Here is a 25904-nt window from a genome sequence, read left to right as displayed (position 1 = left end):
GTTAAATGTCCTTGTTTCCAACGAAAATAAGATGTTGCCCCCGAAGCGGGACACGACTTTCGAGGATGTACCTGATGGCCACAAATGGAGCAACAACGCGGAGGACCGCGACGATAGACTTGGGCAAACAGCAGAGTCGTGATGTTTACATTTGCAAGTGCAATCGCGGTCGGCAAACAGAGACTGACGAGTCAGGCAGTCACGCGCGAAATGTCCGGACTTTTTACAAGAAAAACAAATCTCTCGCGACGCGGGGCAGTTCTTGCGGGGATGACGCTGACAATCACAGAAAGAGCACGACGGCTTGACGATGGGCACGTGATCTCAGAGGCGCACGACGCGGCGAACGATGAACAAAAACACGGGTGAGCAACTGCGGTTCATGACAGTGAGCACAGGTACTACCAGTAGTGAAAGTTAAAGTGGAAGCGGGATACTGACGCTTATCATCTTGGTGGTTTGAAATGACCGAGATCTGGGTCGAACGGCCAGCTTGAGCTCGCCAGGCAAGCACTCTTTGAACGTCTGAAACGGCCTGCGATGTGTTCGAACGAATTTTCTTTACGATAACATTGGCAAGGACAGCAAAATGCAGATCAAGCTATGGCAACAGCTCGTCAACCGCGTTGGCGGTCGCAGTCTCGGCGAAACTTACCAAATGGAAAGACACCACACACAGGTCCTCCTGGCCAACCCTACCTCGCAACAAAGGGCGTTTCCTTTTCAGTGTAAATTGGGTCGTTTCGATTGCATCCAGGTAATTGAAGAAAAACGATTTCTATGTCGGCCAAGGTTGCACAGGGGCACCTGGCGTGAAGAAGAATGGCGGAAGAGGCTTGTACAAAATGCCGGCCATTTTTGGACACGAGTCTATAAAAAGCAAAACTGGGCCTATGATGTTTCGGAAAGCTTCAAAAAGCCGCACAGCCCGCTCGAGCGTGAGAGCGGTAAAGCAAAAACCTGAGGGTCTTAGAAGTGCCTTGTAACCAAATATTTGAACTCAGTGTTCAAACAAAAAATACGCGCCGGGGCTGCCATATATGCGATCGGGACGCGGAGTCTGCCACCTCCGACCGAAGGGATCTTTCCGCATAAGTTACTAAAATGAGGCTCTTGAAAATATACAGGTACGGGACACAGTGCCACTAAATAAGCTACGCTTCAGAGTAACAATTAACACTTGGCCGTACTATGGCTTAAAATCATGGTTGCTAGTTATCCGAAGTTTCATATGAAATCACAGGAAACGCTTTTCCGCCCTCTACAAATGTTAAAACAGTTCGCTACAGAGAAAATCAATATTGCAAGAGCTTCCTAACACCGAATCTAATGCTGAGAAAGTCGCAGTTTTGAATCATGACGATCGACAGTGGCGTCTGCTCTGCACAAGCCCCAATATGGCGGTGCCCACAACAATTTCGGAGAACAGAGTGCCGATACTCTAAGCCAGGGGTCTCAAGCACGCGGCCCGCGGGCCGCGTGCGGCCCGCGACTCGCTGGGACGCGGCCCGCAGGCAATCGATTACGAGTCCCAATTTTTTAATTAAGTCAAGGCTAGGTGGCGCGAGCTACCGCCCGGTATAAAGAAAACAGCCAATATCCATCCATGCCTCCATCCATCCTATGTCTTAAGCACTAGAAATTACATGCGCGATATCTCATCTCGCCGATTATCTTTCGCTCGCAAAAAGCTCTGCTCGATTAAAGTATTCACATTATTTCTACTTATATGCTTTCATATGCCCTTTGTTTTGCTTTATTTCTTGCTTCTCAGCTTTTTGTAATGTACAATTCTGCTGCTAGGCTGTAAGCGCGAGATATTCGCTAAAGGACGCATCTCGGCAGCTCGAACTCTCGATCAGGCAGGATTGGGGCTCGAACCCAGGATCCCTGGGTTCTGCAGCGTGAGCTTTCGCTCCACGCGCGTGCGTCGAGCTGGGTGTGCGCTTCAGCCCAAGGATAAAGGCAAAAGGTCAAAACTCTCGCCTTCAGCAAAAAAAGAAAAACGTCATTAAAAGACAAGTACTTCTTCAGGGTGTTGGAATCAAAAGCGCCAGGAAAGCAGGTACTGACACATGAATTGATTGTTTTTTAGAGACATACCGAGCTTGGGTAATTCATGAATGAATTGAGCAACGGGAACTACAGTTTACTTGCTTTCTTGTTCTTTTACAAATAAATGCCAGCACGTTGGCGGGGCGGTGTCATTCTAATTCTTGTTATCACATAAGGGTCAGAGCCCAAAGTATAAAATCAAATCTAAAAATGTCATTGGCAAACTGAGTTCACAAAAAGCATAAAGCACGAGGGTTCTTCTCCTTTAAATATTTACCCCCCCCCCTGTAACTTTGGCCCTCGGCCTTTCCAGTGTGGGCTATCTGGGCCACACTCAAATGAGTTTGAGACCCCTGCTGTAAGCGAATCTCATTTGGCGGCTCTAAGAGTACAGTGAAGGCCACCAACCATCGGCGGCGCGGAGAAAAAAATACCTCGTCACCATTAATGTTGCAATTCAATATCGGGGCCTCGCTGCTGAGTAAGAGAGGATGGGCCTAAGAGAACACAAAATAAATTGTTTAGGGCTTTCTCTCCTGGAACCGGAAATGGACGGTGCCTGCGGCCCTGCAAAAACCGTCCGGGAATGGACGGTGTCTGCAGACAATAATAAAAGACGTGTCACTCCAATCGCGTGCAAGCGTGAGCCTATGCGAGTGGCCCGCCGAGTTCGCGGCACGTCACAAAGTCTATTTTGAACAACTACAATAATCATTTACTTTTTGGTTTGATCACGGTAATCATTTACATTTTAGAGCACAGCTCTTAGGGGCCCGTTTCCGGCTTGAGCGGCGTCGCCGTCGCCGTCGCCGTCGCCGTCGCCGTCGCCGTCGGCGTCGCCGTCGGCGTAACCGCGCGGTGCATCATGGGAAATGTCCCATAATGCACCGCTCGAGCCCCCCCACCGGGGTCACGTGACCTCGTGGGGGGTCACGTGACCCCCCCGAGGTCACGTGACTCCCCTGAGGTCACGTGACCCCCTCGTCAAGGTCACGTGACCCCCTCCTCGAGGTCACGTGACCCCCCGAGGTCACGTGACCCCCGCCGATGTCGCGTGACCCCCCGATGACGTCATCGTCACTGATGACGTCACCGGCATCCACATCGTCATCGTCATCATCACTGATGACGTCACCAGCATCCACATCGTCATCGTCATCATCACTGATGACGTCACCGGCATCCACATCGTCATCGTCATCATCACTGATGACGTCACCGGCATCCGCATCGTCATCGTCATCATTACTGATGACGTCACCGGCATCCACATCGTCATCGTCATCATCACTGATGACGTCACCGGCATCCCCATCGTCATCGTCATCATCACTGATGACGTCACCGGCATCCACATCGTCATCGTCATCATCACTGATGACGTCACCGGCATCCACATCGTCATCATCACTGATGACGTCACCGGCATCCGCATTGTCATCGTCATCATCACTGATGACGTCACCGGCATCCCCATCGTCATCGTCATCATCACTGATGTCACCGGCATCCACATCGTCATCGTCATCATCAATGATGACGTCACCGGCATCCACATTGTCATCGTCATCATCACTGATGACGTCACCGGCATCCACATCGTCATCGTCATCATCACTGACGACGTCACCGGCATCCGCATCGTCATCGTCATCATCACTGATGACGTCATCAGTGACGTCACTGATGTCGTCACCGGCATCCGCATCGTCATCGTCATCATCACTGATGACGTCATCAGCGACGTCACTGATGACGTCACCGACATTCGCATCGTCATCGTCATCATCACTGGTGAAGCCATCAGTGACGTCAGTAATGACGTCATCGGTACCCGCATCGTCATCGTCACGGATGACGTCATCAGTGACGTCAGTGATGACATCATCGGCATTGGGGGTCACGTGACCCCCAAGGTCACGTGACCCCCCCCCCTTGGTTAGTTTACCCCCCCCCCCGTGCCCTTCCCTCCTCCTCCTCAAGAGCTGCGCTCTAATTCGGCGTTACAGGGAGTTGTAAGCGGCTTTCATTTTTTCAATAAAGTAATTATGAATGTAATACGCTACTTTTTCAGTAACGCGTACATGACACCATAAAACATAAGGGATCATGATATTCTGGAAAATACGCCTGTCTTGTAAATTGTTCAAAAAATACAATACAGATGACAAGTCAGAACCATCTAGCACGTTATTTTTTTTTTATATTTCATGTGTGCCTGCAATTTGTCAAAATATGCTAACAATAACTTAAAGGTTTCCTTCAGTTCCTGATGCAGTGCACAATGTAAATCGTAGACATGTACGTAGCTCGTTACTAGGAACGAGTTACTTCTATCTAGTTACTTTTTCGGTACCGAGTAACGTGTTTAGTTGTTTCTTTTAGAAAAGGAACGAGTAACGTTTTAGAGACTTTTAAGACCAAGTAACGAGTAACGGTATTCAGTTACTTTTGAGGAGTGACATGTACAACACCGCTTAAACAGCGTCGTTTAAATTCTGACTCGAGAATGCGTCTATTGCGACAAAGGTAGCTGAGTAAGTTAAAAACAAAAACAAAACTAAACAGTATGAAACTATAGCAAAGTTTATCGCTTAACATGCCAGTCGCACTCTACAGCTTGAAATGTCCTTCACCCAGGGAACGCAATACGATTCGTTGGTCGAACCTTCTAGAATCCTGTACAGACCGAATGTAAACCCGGAGGTAGCAAACGCGGGAAAGCGCAGAAAACATTGTCAATGTAGAACTTTAGAAGCAGACAGAACGCAAGAGAGAGGGGAATCCCTCATTCTGCAGCTCTTCCTGAAAGGGGCACTGACACATCAAAATCATATTTTTTTTTATTATCCGAAACGGTCGAAAACGATGCCGGGACATTACCCTCAAAATTTGAAATTTGGGAATTCAGTATTCGTGAAGTAAAAAAACAATTTCCAAATGCCGAATTCGAAGTTCCCGCGCGATCGGCGCCGGTGCCTTGACGTCAAAAATTGCGGAGACCTGAGAGTCCCCTTTCCTGTCACCACTCCCTGCTGTTGCCATGGCGACCCAAAGCGAGGAGGAAAGGAGCGAGCGCCGGCTAGCGCCGGCGTTGCGGCGGACCGGTTTTGAGCGGTGTCGCCTGTTTTCCGTTGGAGGATACAAATCCAGGAGACGGCACCACAACGAACTCTCGATTTTTGGTATTTCAAAAAGAAGGGCCGTAGTGCGTTCGCAATTGCGTTAAAAAACATGTTTTAGGATTGCCGTCATTAAATGTTATAAAGATGCCGCCTACAAAGCTTCTAAATTTCCTGATTTTTGACGTCACCGATCAAAAGAAGCGAGGAGGCGAGAGGCGGGAAAATCAAACGCCAAAAATAAAAAGGCGCGCGTGCGCGCGGGAAAATTTTTTTTCGCGATGCGGTTTTTTTTGCGTGTCTATGGCTGCAACTTGCATCGTTTTAGACAATAAAAATAAATACGACCTTTGGGGTGTCAGTGCCCCTTGAAGCACAAAACTGCCGTTCCTTCGAGCACGTCAGTTGAACGACTCTTCAGCGTCGCCGGAGATGAATTTTAGATGAAGCGGGGAAATATAACTGATGAAAATTTCGAGAGGCAGCTACTGCTTAAATGCAACGACTATATTGAAAAGAAAACAATAAACCACGAAAGAAAATCAGTTGTGTGTTTGGTCGTCGAAGGAACTAGAAAGTAACTCGCTTCTTTTGAGGTAAAGCACCGCGTTCCTTTTGAGAATCAGTACCGAGTACCATATTTAGTTACTTTTTTGTGTAACGTGTACGTTTTCGTAAATCGGCAGCTTTTTTAAACTTTACATTTGTAGTATATTAAAAGTAAAAATAGGTAGAGTGGCGATTATGATAGTATTCGTTGTACCAACAAATACTGCTTCAAATTAGCTGAATGTAGTTAAACGCTCAAAGGGGTACAGAAAGGAAATGTTTGCGCTTTTATTTCTTTATTTAGATGTGGCTCATGTTGTGCCGATCGCCCAGAAACACTATAGCCTAGACAAGTGTTTCTCGGCTGCAGGCAGCGAATTCAAGAAGACTAATTTAAAAATGAAATAACAAATTTCAAAATTGCGTCTGGTGGTGGTCTGTGAAGCTGCGTTGGAATGCCGTCACGTCATGAGTACCTAAGACGCAGCGTTAGTTCGCAGTTGTATGACTCTATCGTGGAGTTACTTAGTCCTGAATGTGACTTGGCGGAGAACGCTTATAAGGTGAGACTGAACCAAAACTACAAGCGCGAGCTAGCCAACGCTCCTGGGTTTGAGACATACATGTCTAGCGCGAGCGTTCGATTATTCTGCGGAACAACGCTTCAAAGCAGCGACCTTGAGCTCCCGTGTTTGTGGTATTGGCTTCAGTCTCCGCTCGAAAGTGCTTCTGCAACGTGCATTTCACACAATTGAGATCGCCGTTCTTTGCAGACGTTAGGTAGGACCTTGATCTGAGAATGCGGGGACCCCTGTCAGGCCGACGATACTCCACTGCAGGGTACTGACGGATATTTATACTTACTGGTTCCCTCGCGCCTCTACTTCTGCTGTGTGAAACTAACACGGTCAGGCGAACGCTCGTGGCGCATAAAATACCGGCGTGGCCGCAAATGATGTTACAGGCAAGCAATGTATAGGCCATAGGGCGCATAGTCCTCGTATATCACGACTAGGCAAGACTGTCACGCGTTGACGGCATTAGGCGACAAGGCCCGCAACTACAGTACTCTTGAAAGTGCGAGAACTATTGACGTCACGAGCGGGCTACGCATCGCGCTTTGTAGCTGGACGACTTTGAAGCGATCGGTAGACACCTCTCGCTTACGTCATTTCGTTTCCGTACCCCATTAAGAAAATATTATTGTACCTTTCAAGGAATAACGTTTCATTGAACTCATACAAATGTTCGAGCAAGGAGACATTAAAATCGTCGCGTGCATGTACGAGCGGGAAGGATTCCCAGTACTTCTAGACGTTTCGTGTTCCTTAGCACGAGTTTCAGAGAGAAGGAGGCCAAAATGGCCTTGCCGAGTCAGTCTCGCCTTTGCTTTTGAACATCATAGGCCGAATATTCGAAATTAGAGGGTGATAGATGACGAACTCATCGGAGTCTCCCTCTAGCCAGTTGTCACGCCGACGCGCGACGCTCGCTTTTTCATATGGCTTTGCTCTTGCTCGCCACGGAATCGCACGAAGTCCAAGAGTTAATTGAGAGAAAGATGGCAATTATGAACCTAAGAGCCAGCAGTGAAACCTAAATCTGGCACTTGGCCGGCAGTTCAGATCGAAAGTTGCCACATGAATACCATACAGCCACAAATGAAGCCTAACTCCTTCACTTGTTTGGTGATTAAGTTCCAAAGACGCCAGATGGCAGCCGAACTACCAACACTGAAGCCTAAAGCGCAGACGGCATGGCGCGTTTTTCTGCACGCGAAAACGCGACGCGCTATGAACGCTCGGGCGGAAAGTGACGCGGGGGCACCCGCATGCAGACAAAGCCAAGCACCGCCGGCCGCGCGTTATCAGTGTTGCCAGATAACAGAATTCTCAACACGCTAAGTAAATGTTGACGCAAATACTATACAAAATGAGAAATAAATGAACGAATAAGTAAATAAAACGGGTTTGTGTGTCGAAAGAAACACCTTTTCAATTTTTATATGGAAAATAAAAATTCTTTCGAACACTTTGCAATGTGCTGAATACGAAACAGCGTACTGTCCAGGATCACGTGATAGTTCGAGCGACCCTCATTTGGCGAGAGCCGCTTCGCCGCCTCGGCGCGCGTCTTGTTTTGGGTCGGCTAGAAACCAACGCTCCCGCGAAGACGCGCGCCCGCGCGCAGGAAGTGACGTCAGTTTGGCGCCGACGCGCCTGAATCGCGATCAAAAACGTGCCATGCGGTGTGCGCTTAACTTTGGCACATGTTTGACAAACTACGGTTAAGATACCCAGACTCTGGTTAAAGAAACAAAAAAACTCAAGTTTCGCGCCACCCTTTTCATTCGGACTGTTTCGAGCCCTCAACTAACAAAACAATTCCAAATTTAGACCCAGAAAGCTCTGCTAACTCGGATGGGACTTATGGTGAATTCGGGTAATCGCCTCTCTCCTCCGACCTCGATTCAGCAGAGCGCCCCCTTCTCACCACCAGAGCTACTCGAGATCCTTTTCAGCCGATCACAACTGCTGGCTTCAGAGCGCTCCCAGATTCTCAGACCAGCCACGGAATTAAAATTTCTGGACATTGGTAATGCATTAAAAACAACACGATCTTACAGCGTACGTGGACGATTGAGCAAAATTTACACTCACAACGTGATGAAATAACGGCTTTGACGTAAATTGTTTTGCTCATCGGCATGTAAAAAAAAAGAAAACAGTATGCGAATTGATTTTTGCAGAACGGAACGAAAGCCAACGCTTGGAAAGTTGTCAACTCATCGCGTTTTCGACAGTGAACGCGCTGCGATAGCGGTCATGCGTACAACTGAGCAGGCGAATATAAAATGGTTAACAAACCGCATTTTTCTCACGGTGAAATATCGTGCGAGCATCGCAATGTGACACAAATTATAGTGCATTATATTCGGCTCTCCCTTTATTCTACAACACAAACCTTTGGACGCACTTTTACCAAGCCTCAAAAATTTCTTGAAGCGACTACAAAATCCGGTAAAACAGCGGCGAGCTCTGAGAGCTGTTTCGTCGTCGGTTAGGCTTAGCGGATTCACCGCCGTGAGATGAACGATCTTGTGAAAGCACTGCAAACACTTCACACGTCGGCTTCTCCCGTAACGGTCGCAAACGAATGTCGTCCCGTCCGTTGTAATCATCGCACCGTCGAATGCACTAACACTTTGTGGAACCACACATCAATCACCGTCATGCCGGACCCCGCACACCACCACAGACCACTGCTAAAGTGAACTTTACCACTGCCGGTCATCGTCAACAAAACCACGTGATCCCTGTCCAAGTACCACGTGACGCCCGAGCCGCTTCGCACTCCGACGGCTACAGACGGAGTGCCAAAGAGCGCTTTGAGAGGGAGAGGCGCCCTCGGAATGAACCACCCGATCAGGCCGCAGCACTCTCTTTCAACCACCCGATTTCGCGCGCTCTGGAAAGAGCGCTCGAGAGCGCGCAGAAAGAACCACGTGAATTCGCCATTAGTTCGATCCCAGAGGTGACTCACACCTGGCCAACGGCACCCTTCTTTTTTATGTGGGGTGTCGCTTTTTGGGGGCAACCTCCATTGGAAATTTCTCATCTGTAGCACGAGGAATTTATATTTGAATAAATTGATGAAAGAGAAATTGACAACGATCTTTATTACGGTAATCTTATTATACATGAATCGCAGTATTTGGAGAGTAATTACTTGAATTTCGCTTAGAAGATACCCAAATGAACCTTTATATTTTTAGCAATTTCAGTTCACGTCGGCGATTCACAAATTTGGTTTCTCTACAAAACTGAACAGGTGTTTAGGTTATGTGACGTCAGGTCACCTGACACCAATTTCCTTGTTAAACTGAGCGGAAAACGGATTCGGTATGAGGGCCACGTGATGTCAGGTTCTCTACTAAATTTAGTAGGGAAACTGAATTGGTGTATTGGCCACTGATGTTTAGTCACGTGATGTCGATTCCCCGCTTATTTTAATGGGAAATGCAACCGGTGTTTAGGTTTATGCGACGTGAATTTTGTCGCTAAATTTAACGGGTGAATTGAATTCATGTCTAGTAGCGTGACGTCCATTTCCCTGCTCAATTACTGGAGAGGCTAAATTGACAAATAGGTCAAGTGATTTACATTTTCTCGCTTTTCAGACATTATCCTCGCAGTATAATGATAGTAAAGAATATCAACATGCAACTCCAAATCTACACAAACTATAGCACCAAATGATAATTCGATTATGACTGGATTCCGCTAACAATTAAAAATATAAGTTATTTTTATCTCTCAAGTTATATAAGGCATATAATTACTTAGATGAGACGTGCAAAGATATTTGGAAGGATTGTTTTTTAATATTTACAGATACTTACAGGCGTTTGTGGAACCTACATTTACTTGCACGCTACCAAGAAGCTTTTTTGTCGCCGAGTCATATCACGAATAAAATTAAGACGTTTTCGTGCAAATTTTTCTTTAGCACAACTTGATAACGATGTTGTGGTATGGTGCCTGGAACGCGTCTCCGACTCGTGTGTCCACCTCGTCCAAAAAGTGGTTCCTCGATTTCGGCATGTTGACGTCATAGGAGTGTCATGTTGTCTCCACTCACGATTCTAGCGCTGTCCCAACAGCGGTGGTAGATGTGGCAGACCCCTGTTCTACTGCAGGTATCTCTACAGCTGGGCAGTTCACGGATGATTTGACAGCCTGGCGTTGGGACTTATTTTGAAGCCGCGACGACAGCAAAACTCGCGTCTGCTGTCGATTTTTTCAGGAGCCTCTACTACCAATCACAATGACGCGACATCCGACACCATGACGCTCCGGCTTTTGTGACATCTTTTGTTGCATGGGCGTGGGGGGAAGAGGGAGCTGAACACACCTGTCGGAGGCGCCTTGAGGCAATATTTGGTTGAGGGCACCGTAGTTCTATGTATCAAATTGTCGGCGTTGTCCACAATGCGATTCCCTGGATTTTGTCAGAAGCTTTGTGATCCTTGTGGTGACTATATTAAGATGCGGCTCACACAGTAGAAACGACCACTGCGTGAGAGTTCGATATGTGCTCCTGACAATCACTTTCTGGACAAGCATTTGGGTAGTGGCTCATGCCCGATTGCTGCGATGACGGGAACAGCCAAATCTTAACACTCTCTCAAACAAAGGGCGTGCCATGTACCTGGCCAACCCCAGCGCGTGGCTCTCGTAAAAAATGGTCAAGTAAACATTTGTTTTGGCTCCTAGCTGAGGGAGTGAAAGCTGCTCTTTTCTCTCAATTGTCTTCGCGACTGCCATATCATTACGTGGAAAAAAAACTTGCTGCATTTACTTAACGTGCAAAAATCGTGGAAACGCACCCAGTGGCGTACCAACTTGTTTTTGAGTGGGGGGGGGCAAACCCGACCCTCTTCCCCCCCCCCCCCCCTTAATCGAAAATTCGGCGCAACTTTTGTCGAAGTTTTCTAAAGATGTGGCAATGATTCGGCAAAATTACAACGTTACCAGACTTAACATTGATATTTTGTTTTTTCTCACGAAAAAAATTTTGCTTCTTCTTCTTAAAATAAATACAACTTGTAGTGCCTATTGAAACAGTTATGATTAAATAAGGTGATATTCTACAAGATAATTGTATCGATGTCGCTTTTGTGTGTTTACTGGCAATTTTAGTGTTTGCTTGCAGAAAGTGGCGTGACAACGAGGTTGGGTAGTAGCCGGAGCAGTCACGAATCACACTACGAGAGTTTTGATTTTGAGGCTTCATCAGCGCACGCCTGCAAGTGTGTTTACATTGTTAAAATAAAGACAATCACTGCGTTCTTACTTTCTCTGGGAGTCACCGTTTCGTGCGCGAAAACGGATGCAACGGTTGTTTAGACTTCACCAGAAGAGATAACAATACTGTAAATATGCATGTTTTTCGATTTGAGTCACTTGACGTCAGCTTTGCATGAAAGTGCGCGTTCCATATTCGCAACGTGCCGTTTTTAACCTTTAAAATTCCGGTTTCTGGTGTTAGGACACACACGGACGTTTAGGAAGATGGGGAGAGTTAGGAATGTCGGATGTGCAACGTCGAGCATGATAGTTCTGTGTTTAACGAATACTTTTCATCAGTGTTTACTAACGAGTGCTTGGACTTCGTCCCCACTCTCCCTGAAGAGCTTTACGAGCGCATGCATCCTATTAACGTTAACTCCGCTGGTATTAAAACATTGATTGATAAACTAAAACTTACTTCGTCCGCTGGAACCGATAACATCAACCCTAAAATTTCAAAGAAACACCCGTGTTATTTCTAGTGAGTATTTGAAACTCATCTTCATTCAATCCTCATCTCAAAGCTGCCTTCCATCTGACCAAAAGGTGGGAAGGGTAATTCCCAGTCTTTAAACAGGGCAGCCGCTCTTCCGCATCTAATTATCGCCCTAATTCATTGACTTCAATTTCTTGCAAACTACTTGAGCATATCCTCTACTCCAATATCATGAGGCACCTATCATCCCATTTCTTTTCTTTAAACAGCAGCACGGTTTTCAAAAGGTACTTTCCTGCGAAACGCAACTCTGCGACTTCATCCATGACTTGCACACTAACCTTGAATGTCACGTCCAAACTGACACAGTTTTTTTTTTTGTTTTTTTTTTTCCAAAGCGTTCGGCCGTGTCTTCCATCAACGCCTTCTTTCTAAGCTATCATCTTTTTGCCTCGACCAATAACCGTTTGCATGGATTCGTGACTTTCTTTTTTCCCGTGTACAGGTCACGTCCATGATGATCATGAATCTTCCTTAATAAATGTATCTCCTGGTGTTCCCATGGGGTTCGTACTTGGGCCCTTACTCTTTTTAATATTTATTAATGACATTCCCATTGTGATTTCTTCAAAAAAACGCTTTTTCGCCGACGACTGCGTCATCCATAACAAAGTAACTTGTGTGCAAAAGCTTCAGGAAGATCTAGATAAAATTAACAATTGGTGCAAAGAGTGGATTATGTCACCAAAGAAGTATAAACGCAAACTAATCCACTCCACCAAGAAAAAAACCACTCTGTCATTTAATTACTTCTTGGACTCCGATCTCATTGAGACCGCTACTGTGTATAAATACCTTGGTGTAAGACTAACATCTGACCTTCCCTGGAATAACCACATTGAAGTCATTACCGCCGATTCATCTGGAACTCTTGGACTAAGCAGACGTAACTTAAAAAATCGCTCCACCCTTTGTCCCTAAGCTAACCTTTAACACGTACGTCAGACCAAAAATAGAATATGCTTCAACCATCTGGAATACCCATCGACTGTACCTCATCAATACGCTGTAGAGGCAGTTCAGAACAGAGCTGCTCGCTTCATTTCATCCACTTATGACTTTTCTTTCAGTGTCTCGGCGCTAAAAACTGAACTAACCATGTCCTCTTTGCAGCTTCGCAGGAAAGTCTCTCAGCTGTGCCTTATTCACAAAATCTACTACCACATTCCCGACCTCAAAACCACTTTGTTATTACCCCTCGACCGAACATCTTCTCGCCTCAACAACGTCTGCACCATCAAACACACTTCTGGCTCTACGAACGCTTTCAATTGGTCATTCCTTTCTCAAGCTGCAGCCACTGGAACAGTCCCCCATCCTCCATTGTCACCATCTTGGACCCTGCTGATTTCTCCTCTGCAGTAAAACTACACCTTTCTTGGCCCATGTGATGGTGTGCGGGGCTAGGCAGATCAGTGAAAACACTTACGCAGAGCGCTTGCCAGGCCAGACTTGTACGTAGTTCAACTACTTTACTCAAGTTACTGTAGTTTAACTACTTTTCTGGGTAGTTTAGTAACTTTTAATTACATTTCTATTCTAGTAATCAGTAGTTTACTTTAACTACTTTTCCGATTGACTTCCACTCAAATTACAAATTACTTTCTAATTTTAGTGGTTGTTTTGCCTATCAACAGAGAACAGAGGTCGGAAGGTCAGCTGATATTTGCAGAGGGGGAAGCATGCGGAGTAGAAAAGGGGGGGATGGGAAGGAAGAAAGTGATTTAGATAGTCCAAAAAACCCCAAAATTTTAACGAGCCCCCCCCCACTGCAACAACACTGCTACGAGGCGCGGGGAGCGAACAGACACGACGCAAGAGAGGTCGAGTAACTGTGGGATTAGCTCCGAATAGTGGCGTTTCTTTGTATTCCGAAGCTCAAGGAGACTTGACGCATTTGAAGAACGGGCTTGTCCCCGCTTCTCTCCAATGTAGGAATTCTTGCCCACTACAGGAGGTGCACACACTGCTCCTTTTACGGTGCAGGCGATAGAACCCCTAACAACGACGCTCACGCCGGATGGGCTGCTCGTGTATCACTCGAAGCGCGTTAACCCACCCCCGCGCCTGCGTTCACGCCGCTTCGCGGTGACGGTGTGCGGCTGCTAATTACAAATCTATTAACCCACCTAGCCCCCCCACCCCCCGTACACGCCGCTTTGCGGCGTCCGGTCGGCAACCCAAGCCCCGCTGCCCCCCATGCACTTCCGTAAATAGAGTAGATACGATTTAGTTTAGCGATGTTTCGTCAACAACATTCGTTTTTTTAGTGTTAATGGTAAAAAAGAAATGTAAATATCGCCAAATGCCTCGACAAAACAAAATGTTCGAGAAAAAAAATAAAAAGAAGTAAGCCGGCCCACACCATAAATAGAACCCGAATCTGACACGTATGAGGCAGACATCTCACCACTAAGTTACGCTACCTCTTCGGAAACTCGCATTGCATCCGCTGCCTATATGTTGACGGCGGCAGCGCCTATCTCCAAGCAAGCAAGCAAAACTTTATTTTGTGTAAGGGCCTACGTCCTGGTCTGGACGGCCCGTCCGGCCCATGTCTCGCGGATGGATTCCGTAAGGTTACCGTGTAGCCTTGTTCGTGGAGCAAGGCTTTACGAACCAGCCAATCCGGCGTGCGTGAGCACCGTTGCTAGGGTTTGCATCGCCTGCGCGTTAAAAATATGCCCGCGCGGGTCGGGGGGCAGTGCCCTTGGTATTCCTTGGGCGCCGCCGGCCTGTGTCTGCTCTGCCCAGTGGCGGCCGTTTCAGGGGGGGCAAAACGCATGCCTTGCCCCCCCACTCTGAGAACTGGGGGGGCAAGTGCCCCCCTTGCCCCCCCGGTTGGTACGCCCATGAACGCACCTCTATTGAGCGATGAAAATGAGAAAGACGTGGGCAAGTTTGTGAACTAACTTTCTCTTAAACCGGCGAGCTTACAAAACGAAATAATAGGGATACCCACATAAAACGTCCCAATTGAGACGTTGTGTGTGATTGGTCGTATGTGCTTGGCATAGTCTCAGATTTATTATAGATTGATGAAGCGGTCTTTTAAACTTTTTTTGGAAGAGAAAGATAGGTTTCATAAAATGAAGACGAATATATTGTTTATTAATTCACGTCACCCTTTTCAATGTCATCATTATTCACTACAGAGAGTATCCTACCACGTGAAAGAATTGTGGTAGCTGCGGGTAATTGAGTTGTGAACCAACAGAATGTTCTGTTGGTGGGAATGAATATATGTCGGTCTAATTCTAAGTAAGCGCTTGCAAGGACTGTTTTGTTTATGTTGCCATGGCATCCAAACTGGTTGTAGTTACGCCATGGGCTATGCGGAGACGCACGGACGTACGAGCACATTTCTTGGGTGTAGGAGGCTTCGTTTAAAGCATTGTGTGCTTGAATAATGATATAAAAATGCCAAGGCTTTCACAAACGTAACTGTGGGCATTACGTCATTTTCAGGGCGTTCGTTTTCGATTGCGTTAGAAAAGGGCAGTCATTTTTTGCTCGCATGTGGTAGCAAACTTTTTGTTTTATTTTTTATTTAAGGGCTCTTTTTTAAGTTCATTTCTCGCAATGAATAATTGACAGAATAATGAAAAACTTTTCGACGCAACCGTTTCTTCACTAAAATATCACTTGCGAAGCCGTCGAGAAGTTCCACTCTCGGCTCAGTGCCGACATTTTATTGTAACATCACGCGCACAGCAAAAGGCAGTGTCGTCGAATGCTGAAAACATAAAATGTTATTGAAATGTCAGATCCATCTGACGCTCTTTATAATGCCCGATATAAACCTGCTAAAAGGTGGGATTCATTTTATGCTCACAGAGCTAGCAGTTATGAACGCAACATTTTGCTTCGTTTCAGTATGCCTCTTGCTTACAGGGAATGCTATGGCTAATCCAGAAATTAGAATTGATGATGCTCCGGAATATGAAAAGTGGCAAGACATCAACGGGGTATGTTTATATTGTCGCTTATGATACGCAATTATAAATCCAAGAAACCTGAACTCTGAAGCCGGATACTGAAAATGACATCAAACGATATGCCACGCTCATCTCCAAAGTTTTATCGAGTATAATTTAAATGTTCGAGGTATGTTTAAACAGTGAAAGGACTGATTGGGAACAATACATTTCTGTTAAATACCGTAGATTCCAGCGCTTTACGATGACCCTGAGATGTTTTTTTTTTTTTTAAATTTAGGTAGAACTTTTATTTTTAGGAAATTTTACGGTTAGGTACCTAGAATACACAGGCTAATGAAAATCTGGGGTAGGGTTTTTCTTTTTCTTTTTTTCATGTTAGTAAATTTTTAATGCACAGATGCAAGTCCTGTTTTTCAAGTAGACAATTATTGCAACAAAATTATTTTTCAGCAGATATAGATTCCTTTACAAAACACAAACTGCATAGTTTGAATGAAGCAGGCACTAATTGAGAAAACTTTGGAAACTCACTCTTATATCTATAGAAACGTTTATTTCGCATAGTTTTATGAGCTTTATTTTTTATAATTTTTAGCTATAACATTTCCTTGAGAGTTTGTATACTTGTTCTGTATTTTATATTCATTAGCGATTTAGTATTGCGTGTATTGTGTATTATATCTTTATTACATTTACTATTGATTTCATACACGTATCTTCAATTTTATCGTAATGGCCAAATTATTTTTGTGGTTAGTTACTGATGCGTGGCAGAAAACAATCCAGGGACAGGGGTAATGACGAAGAAAAATTAGCATTATACTTTCAGAGAAAATATAGCGGGTGTCTACCACTTCAACTTTTTAATCGCACAAATAAAAATAGTTTGATAATATTGAATTAATCCGAATATGCGAGTTTTCGCACGTTCAAGCTATTTTTTTTCTAAAATATGAATTACAAAGAAGGCTTGTTGATACGAGCGAGTAGAGATGAAGAGGTTGCTCTTTGAAAGAATAACTCAAACACGTCAACTATATTAGCTACTTCTACTAGGCAATACCCCCTGCTTAAATAATTCAACCTTTACGAAGACTTCTCACGCTTGTTTTGGTGAACACTAAAGTTTCTAAGTTAACATTATATTATAAGTGAGCCAAACTCTTTATAACGCCATGTGACATTTTTGTTAGTGTTAAAAAACAACAAAAGGAAAATGTGTGTGCGTCATATGAGTCGTGCCAGCCAGTCTCAACAAACTTTCAGCTTGATCCTCACTTTGTCCTATCATCACTGCACTTGTGTCCAGTGAATATAGTGGATAAAGAAAAGTAAATATATATGAATGCAGTTTGAAGTCTTAAATGTAAAGTCTGTCAAGAATTCAATTAAGTAGAGCAGTGAATTCGGGATTGGTTCTTGCAAATAATTTCTGAGACGGGTGGACCCTCACAATCTAACATGCCTACACCCTATTTCGAGTAGAAAAAGAAAACTATTTCGGGGTGTTTACTTGTACATAAAAAAATCATTGTTTAGGCTTACGTCTAGTAAACATCATAGCGTGTGGTTTCAAAGGGGGGAATATGGAAATTTATATATCTCAATTTACACAGCTGCTTGTGCTATTTATCCTGCCCATAGAAGGCGTTACGCTCGCAGCTTAGGTTAGAAACTGACTGCTTTCACAAATGTCTTGTACCATTGCCAAGTGAAAAGATTCTGTTCCTTAAACTAAATAATCAAACTTCAAACAGGTTGCATGTTACCTTGTTACGTGTTTGTTTGTACCATGCGAAACACTGAGAATTTCCGGAAAATGAGAAGTGTACGCTCAATCATCCGCAACAATGTTTCGTTTTATCCCAAATTTTTTAAAGGCTCTCTCAAATAGCGATTCACTGTCATGGATGTACGTTCGCACATACCAACCAGAGCCTGGTGATCCAGAATACGCGTGTGTGTACGCCAAGGTTTCTCGCCTTCCACAAAAGGGACAATACATCTTCCAGCAAGGATGGACGCAGCCAGACAATACTACGTAAGTCTGTGGGAAATTAATCTGTTTCGCAAAATAACCCCAGACGTTATTATTACTAATTTCAGAATTGAAGTCCCGCTGTTTGTGAATACAACTAAAACCCCAGGCGATGGTTATACACGAAAAAAGGACAATGCTATGCATATCACTCTGAATATACGTAAGTTTCTAATAATCATGAAACTCTTAAAGAAACGCACGGCATGACTTGTGATGTTCAGGCTTCTTCCTTTGTGCATCTTGTTCTTTGGCATTCCTATGAGTCAATGCGCCTTTTCATTGGCTACGAAGCGATACTAAAAAGAGATGGACTCGAAACGCCCTGGGTTTCTTAAGTTTTCAGGAGTCATAAAAGTACTGACACATTTTATTTTTCTACTGCGGAGCAATAATTTCATATGAAAAAAATTTCCCTCTCTTAAATCAAGTCTAAAATTCGCTTTCCATCAAGAACTCGGAGATTGGTTATTTAAATTGGTTATTGAGTCTAAAAATAGATGGATAAAAAAGATGGGGGGGGGGCGGGAAAATCTGACATAAATTCACAACCTCGCTATTTTACCTCTCTTTCAACGCGCTCAAGATAACCATGTGCTTCAACGCTACGAGTGTGCTTGAGGTGTAAAAACGAGTATCTGGTAGGAAGGTGTCATGTTGAACGTTTTAATTTCTTAATTAAAATTAGTCTTTTTGTTAAACTCGGTTTTTGACTCACCAGTCGCGCACTTTTTAAGCACTTAAAATTAAATAAATTGTCATTTGGATTATTTATTTCCTACGCATAAAGTGAATCCTTTTAATAGAATGTGCTAAGTGAATTAAAAAACATGCAACTTATATATTATCTTTGTTAGTTTGTTTTTCTTCAAAAAATACTTTACGCATATCTACCCTTCAGTGCTTGAATGAACCTTCTAGGATTTGTGTTTTATTGAATAGCGGGGAAGAAAATATATACAAATATCAAAGTTGTTGGATGGATCGGAAAAAATTATAAACTTGTCTCTAAGTGACTTACTAGTTTCGTGCGTTGTCCTTCATACTCTATGACTAAAATATGTTTAATGCCATTGTTTATGATAGATGTTGTCATTTAATAAATCCATTTTTGTGCTTTCTAGTGCCACAAAATTATATACTAGATATCACTCGCTTGACAGCTGTAACTCTATTGAAGTAACAAAACTATATGTGATTGTGTTCGTCAGAATAATATTTTACTGTGCATACGTGGCTCAAATTAAATTATTTCATACTTGTAAACTTTCTGTTGTTATCAATTTATGAGAAGCATGGGATGTACGAAAATTACCTTTTAATGGGGTATTAGTAATTTACTTAGGATTGCGTAATTAACAATTCAACTTTTTCAGCTCAGCTAAAGCTTTACAAGGACTTTGGAATATACAAACTCATATACTCTGACAACGAAAAGTGCGATATACTAAGAGTGACGTCGAAGCAGCAGGGTGAGAACAAACCTACAATTTATAGAGATATTGTTTGAAATTTCAAAAAGACTGCAAGATTGTTTCAAGGGTACTGAAAGTATTTATAATACACGTTCTGAATAAATACGATATTTCCTACTTCATGGTTAATAAAAAAGCCGATCGTCCTTATCGAGTTCACCTTAATGAGATCCTTATCAAGGGTGCCTCATATTATTTCTTGGCAAAGTGCGGAATATTTATGCAAGCAATACTAGCGCCTAGGTGATTGCACAACACATATCATATCATGGCTATATGCAGAAAGACTAAGATATAGATGGCTATTTAAAAAGTCGCCGTAAGTAAGTTTATCAAAGTACCGAGCTACGATTTCGCACAGAATTTAGGCAAATAATGTGGATTAACGGTATAAACATTACACTGAACAAACTTACGTAAGTACAGGGTGTGACAAAAAACAATTTACAGTATTTTTTTTATCGCGAAAATTAACTAGGCATCGCCGAACGCTCCTTCTCCGCCCAAAGGTAGTGCTAGATGTCACAAACAGATTCCAAAGTTTCAGCCCGATCCGATACCTTAGTCAGAAGTTATAAGTGATTTTCTGAAAAGTTCAATGGGAAAATGGCGGTCGACAAAATGTTCGAATACATGGGGCTCTATAGCACCAGAAACCAAGAACGGGCAAATATAACCTCCATTGTCCCATTGACATTTTCAGAAAATCACCTATAACTTTTGAATAAGGCGTCCAATCGGGATGAAACTTTGGCATCTGGTTGTGATCTCTAGCGCTACCTTTGGGCGGAGAATGAGCGTTCGGCGATGCCTAGTTTCTTTTTTCGGTGAAAAGACACACTTCCAATTTTTTGTGGCACCCTGTAAATATCTACATATCAAGAACTTGATATCCCTAGATGCAGCGTCAGTCTGCTGATGCTGACGAGAGGCGTCTGATTGGTGCAATAGCCGACAAAAGTCGCCAGTGCTCTCCGCATCGACAGGTAAAGGTCGGTGGTGAAGGCACTTAGTACCCCATGTTTCAGCGTCAGGTTCGGCGATGAGATCACGTTTGTCAGTGGCTTGTTTTGGAGGTTTCCCTCCTCGATAAGGCGCCTCACCCAGCGTAGAATGGTAAGTGAGCACGGAAGTGGCCGCGCGAGCTAGGCCGAAAACGTTTGGCAAACCTCTTTCGTCTTCAAGCACTCCCCGCACCAGAGAGCAACCTTCACTTGCTCATTCAAAGCAAAGCGCATCATGAAGATGATTACACCCCAAAACAGAACAAATGAATGTTCAGACAAAAATGAGACCCGGTAACAAGCAGAGCAAGCAGACGACGACATGTAGCCTTAAATATTTGTCAAAAAAACCGACGCAAAACATCTTTTCTTGCTTTTATTCGTTTTAATTTTATTCTTTTATGTTTATTGGTAGAATAAAGTCATCCACTAATAATTCGCGGAAAAAAACAAAAAAAAAACATCACTTTTGGTTCAGAAACTGTCTGCTATTGCCGAGGCCGAGTTAAGTGCCCCTTCATGACCGCCCGTAGAAAGTCTGTATTACCGCTCATTCACACTGGAAGCGGATCCGAGTTCGCAAAGTGGTTGCGAACGCGGTTGTATAAATATCCAGTACAATTGCACGCGCACTCGATGTCATCGAGGTTTCCAAGTGCTCGATCGGGGTCACGTGATTCATGGGCTACATTTGCAATGCGAGCTGCAAGGAGGTGGCAAAAGCGCTGCTTGTCTGCAAACGTCTCCGCCTTTCCGCCTGCTTTCTTCCTCGCCACGCGAAAACGCTGTGCATACGCACTTGCAACCGATGGCCGCAAGAGGTGTCCGCCATGGAATTGTAAACGTACCCCAATAGTTTAAGATGGACCCTTTCTTCAATCTTGGCTCTCGAACCACCCGCAATCTTATTTACCGCCTTGTGTCGGCTGTTGCGCCAAACAGACGCCTTTCGTCAGCCAGATGGAGGCCGTAAATAGAAATTTCTAGTTTTTTTTTATCGATATTTTTACAAGGTAGGTTTCGCAGTAAAATTTGCATTGTCTTAATGCACGTTCTTTGGCCACATGTATACCAAATTTTAGCTCAAGATGTTCGCAAAACAATTTTATGCCGTACCTTTAAACACACATTGATCCATTTGATTGTCGCTATGAAATGACAAATTAAACACTAAATTAAACCAAATCAGTTTATTTTCCCCACGTACAACTACCGATGAAGGAGTTGTGGAAAAATATCTGCAGCATTACAGTTTGACTTACTCAAAAAAGTATCAGGAGGATATTATAATTCTGCGCATAGGCTAACAACGTTTGGCCTCGTTCGGAGTATTAGCGGACGATTTCCTATAACCGCTGTGCTATACTCAAACAGCAAATCTACATTAGACCAAAGTATGACATCCTCCCTTCGAAGCATAAACTAGGAGTCAAACCCACCGGGTTATTATCTCAACCAAACTATTAACAATAAAACTATCAAATTCGCTAGCAATACTCAAATACATTATCAGACGTAGTGCCCCTACACTGACGGATCATTTCAGCTGTATTACGTAAACAATGGCCACCTCGCGTTTTCAGAGCCCCATTGCAGGCAATCTTAAAAATCACTGGAGATTCCCAGTGTTTAGTTTAAACGGGCGTTGCAACGATGATCATTTTGATTTTTTTTTTCACTTTACACGACCTTATTGGCACTAGTGGGTCTCAAAGAGTCCCGCACGAAGCGCCACTGGCCACGAAACTTCTTTGTTGCAGTGTCATTTCAAGGGCAAAAGCCGAGCGTTTTCCTTCAATCTCTTCCTCGCGAAACTTAATGACGTAGCTGAGGGATCGCAGTATCCTCCAGTGACGATATTTGGATGCAGCTCATAGATTGGATCCGAGCGTTGCGAGGGCACTCGGTTTGGGCTCGTCATGATCGATAGCACGAGAAGCATTCGTGTAGTGGCCTGTGCCCAATTGCTGCATGCTGCAATGACAGCAATAGCCGAATCCTAACAATGTCTAAAACTCAGCGCGTGTCCTGTGCTTTTCTAACCCTACGCTGCCATATAGAGTGGCTCTAGCTAACCCCACCGCGTGGCTATGATGAACGCTGGCGGCATATAATCTGCTCCAGATAACTTAGCCGCTTGTTCTTGTTGCGAGTTCAGGGGGTGAACGCTGCTCGTTTTTATTTTTTCTGCAACTTTGATTGCGTGTAGCGAAAAACGAACGCGTGTTTCACAGGTCAATAACGTCAGGGATCCGTTCTAAGTGTTATTTGCGCAAATGCCAAAAATCGTTGCATCGACCCTTCGATTCCTGCGCCATACGTATATAGCGCCATTTGTGTCTAAAGTGTTTTTCACTGATATATATGTGTGAAATCTTTGTGTATGAGTAACATCTCACGTTTGTATTAGCTCAATTATGGTGCGTTTTGTTAGACTAAAAAAATGTGAAAGTCGCACTTTAAATATTAGTATTTAATGAGTAAACACGCACAACTTCACGGCACCGTGCGGGGCGGGCAAACAGGCACAAGTGTAGCTAAAGAATTAGGAGTTTATTATGTAAGAGTAATAAATAAAGTGTTCATCATTTTAACCATACCATTTAATTTAACGACAACAATAATATTCAGTTATAATTTTATTAAAAAAAATATTTATACCTTGGTAATAAGGAAATAAATCATTCGTTGTGTCACACGCTAACATTATGCCTTCAGCTTTGCTGAAATGCAATTCACATGAAGAAATAACAACTGACTTTATTCGTTTTCGACAGTGGGGAAGGTTAGGGGTAAACGCGCTTGAATGGTCATCTATACACAGTGAAAGAACATAATTGCACAACGAAATTGTATTAGTGGAGAGAGAAGAAAGCTCGCGCACTCAACCAATAACGAACGCCTGGTAAAACTGGGTAATCGCAACACCTCCTAAGTGCCGTAGTGCTAATGGAGATATCACCAGGGAAGACCAACACTGGTCACAGATTGGACACGACGATTGCCTCAACGTTCGGCTCAAACTTGACTAGAAGCCGAGAGCTGGCGCAGAAGACCCGCGTGGTTGTTTTTGGGCATATTAAATAAACAAATTATTATTTTTATTATTATTCCTTTTCAGTCTAGGTTCAGTGTTGGCCTTCACTGGTGCCGCAAAAGTGTCAGAACTACGGCCTTGTCCTCTAGGCGGTGCTGGCAGTTATCGTAGTGCGAGGGCCGCCATTTTCACTGGCTAAACACTATAAATGATCAGTGCACCGAATTTGTCCGGTTGCTGTATGCATGCAAGTTTTAGGAAGCGGTGCATATACGCAGCGCCTAAGGCGAGTGACAGATAACAGCTCAGTTTTTAGTTGGGCCAAAAACATGTCCAAAAATAAAACCCGTTATATATTTTATAGGTTACGCTTGTGAGATGTATCTGCACAGCAGTGCACTGAAGACAGGTGTCCCTCCGGGATGCAAAAGCATCTACAGACACGCCTGCGGAAGAGGAGACCGTTACCATCTTCGAGTGTATCATCCGACCTGCACAATGCACACAAAAATCAAAGATAACACCACTGTCCCTTACAGAACGAAATAAAACTGATAAAGATTGCTTCTGAATGAGTTATCACTGCCGTTAATTCCTCTACGTAATTGATACTTTAATAATGCAAATAATTTTTTTTCTGCTGTAACTTTAACAAGTATCCTCGATTGGTTTTTCGGCCTTTGCACACCATAACGGCTGTAGCAGAACCTGAATGTGATGTCTTCTTACAGCTACATGTTTCGGTCATCAGGTGTTCTATTTTATTTTCTGCCTGAAATGAACAGCAGTGAATATACATTGACGTCTGAAAATAATCTTTTGTGCAAAGGCTCGCAGCTCTTCACAAAGACGAAAAAAAATCTTTAGTCACACTCAGATTTCGGTAGTATTTTCTGGTTTGTTTTAATTGTAAATAAATACCCTTTTGTTTAGTGACTGTATAAATAAAAAAAGTAAATACAATTTTTAAACTATCTAAAGTATATGCAAAGATAGAGTTAGTTTCGCGAAACAGTCGCCCCATTTTTTAACACAACAGTGAGTTCGACCATCTGCGGAGGTAGGGCCCCACATTAGACGCGACAAAATAAAACAAGAACTCAAAAATTATTATTTTTTCGTTGGAGCCAAGTGTCGGCGCAGATGGCAGATATTTTTCTACCTTTGTCTTTCCTTTTTCATTGAAGAAAGAGCAAGTTTGTCCCTTTCGTCCGTTGTCTCCGGGTTTTGCGAATATGAATTCTTTTTCATCGCACGAAAGAGCGAATTCGGCATTTTTTTTCAACCGTTTTGTTTGTGGCTCTCTATAAGAAGTATTCACTGAGCGCCATATTTGTTGGTGCTGTCTAGAGCGCATGCTCAGAACGAGCCACATTATTAGGTTAATTGTTAAGACCGGCACTCTTGATGGTGTGGAATTAACGTTGCAAAATAACCGTGGAAGCTCGCCGTCAGCACACACTCAGCAGTCGTGCACACAACTATGGCTACCAGTGAATACTTCCTATACTCTGTTTCACCTTATGATGTACCGCAGGAAAGGCTACAAGCGCGAGCTCCTTGCTCTGGGGCACCGTGCTCTGGGGCACGTCGCGGCGGCACAAGCTCTCGTGACTTAAGAGCAGCTGCCAACGCTATGAGCTCGCGCTTCTAACCTTCGCTGCCGTACAGCATAAGGTGAAACGAAGTAGAGCCATGTCTTCACCCTTTCCGGCATCTTTGAACACTCCTACCTCTTCAGCCAAGCGGCAGAGCCACCTCGCTGAAACACGCGACGCGTAGACAGCTGACAATGAACTGTTTATCGCAGAACTAGAGCCTCTGTCGTCGGTGCCGCAGCAGTCGCCGCGATAGCTTTCTTTGCGAAAGCGAGTCGCCACCAGTAGACACTGTCTGACCGGGGCCTCAGACGATGTTTGTACTGCTCGACTTTCCTTCCCTAGGGGCCACGAGCCAGTGATCAACAGTAGAGTTTCTTTGTTCCGCGTTGAACAAAAAAGCAATTATAAAGAAAAGTGGAACGCGTTCCGAGGCGACTTGGTGTTGTTCTTGTTTTTCAGTTTTCGTAGCATGAGCTACACCCGTCGAGGTTGAGCAGTTTCGCATGGCTTCTGGAGGGCGGTGCTGCGCATGCTTGAGGAGCAGGGGCGTCACACGGAGCACCGCTGGCGCGCCGGAGCCGCAGCCGCCGCGCGCTCCGCCACCGCCACGCGCGCCTCGCCGGTCTGCGCATTCCAGAGGAGTGACGTCATAGCCGCGGCAGATGCACTGGCCCCGCCTCGTGACCAGCTGTGTGCCTCCGTTGTGCAGTAGCCAAGTCTGACGCTGCACCGGA

The 25904-nt window shown here is 44.3% G+C and overlaps 1 protein-coding gene across 1 annotated transcript; it reads left to right on the top strand.

The window, feature by feature from the left end:
- Positions 1–15894: 15894 nt before the first annotated feature.
- Positions 15895–24118, top strand: LOC8053469. The gene is made up of 5 exons (XM_002434641.3): positions 15895–16042; positions 17896–18056; positions 18122–18216; positions 19430–19525; positions 23934–24118. The coding sequence occupies exons 1-5, from the start codon at positions 15902–15904 to the stop codon at positions 24116–24118; spliced, it is 678 nt and encodes a 225-aa protein (XP_002434686.3). The 5' UTR covers positions 15895–15901.
- Positions 24119–25904: the final 1786 nt, after the last annotated feature.

This window comes from Ixodes scapularis, unplaced genomic scaffold (genome assembly GCF_016920785.2).
Source record: "Ixodes scapularis isolate PalLabHiFi unplaced genomic scaffold, ASM1692078v2 PGA_scaffold5__190_contigs__length_132052651, whole genome shotgun sequence".
Classification (NCBI taxonomy): domain Eukaryota; kingdom Metazoa; phylum Arthropoda; class Arachnida; order Ixodida; family Ixodidae; genus Ixodes; species Ixodes scapularis.
The sequence above is the reverse complement of the archived record's forward strand: the minus strand, read 5'-3'. Positions and strand labels throughout refer to the sequence as shown.

What these genes read in the sequence shown, in the direction of transcription:
- LOC8053469 (XM_002434641.3), top strand. Translation starts at nt 15,902, where the DNA reads ATGCTCACAGAGCTAGCAGTTATGAACGCAACATTTTGCTTCGTTTCA. An exon ending in ACGCAGCCAGACAATACTAC is followed by an intron (nt 18,057 to 18,121) that starts GTAAGTCTGTGG and finishes TACTAATTTCAG; the next exon opens with AATTGAAGTCCCGCTGTTTG. An exon ending in GCATATCACTCTGAATATAC is followed by an intron (nt 18,217 to 19,429) that starts GTAAGTTTCTAA and finishes CAACTTTTTCAG; the next exon opens with CTCAGCTAAAGCTTTACAAG.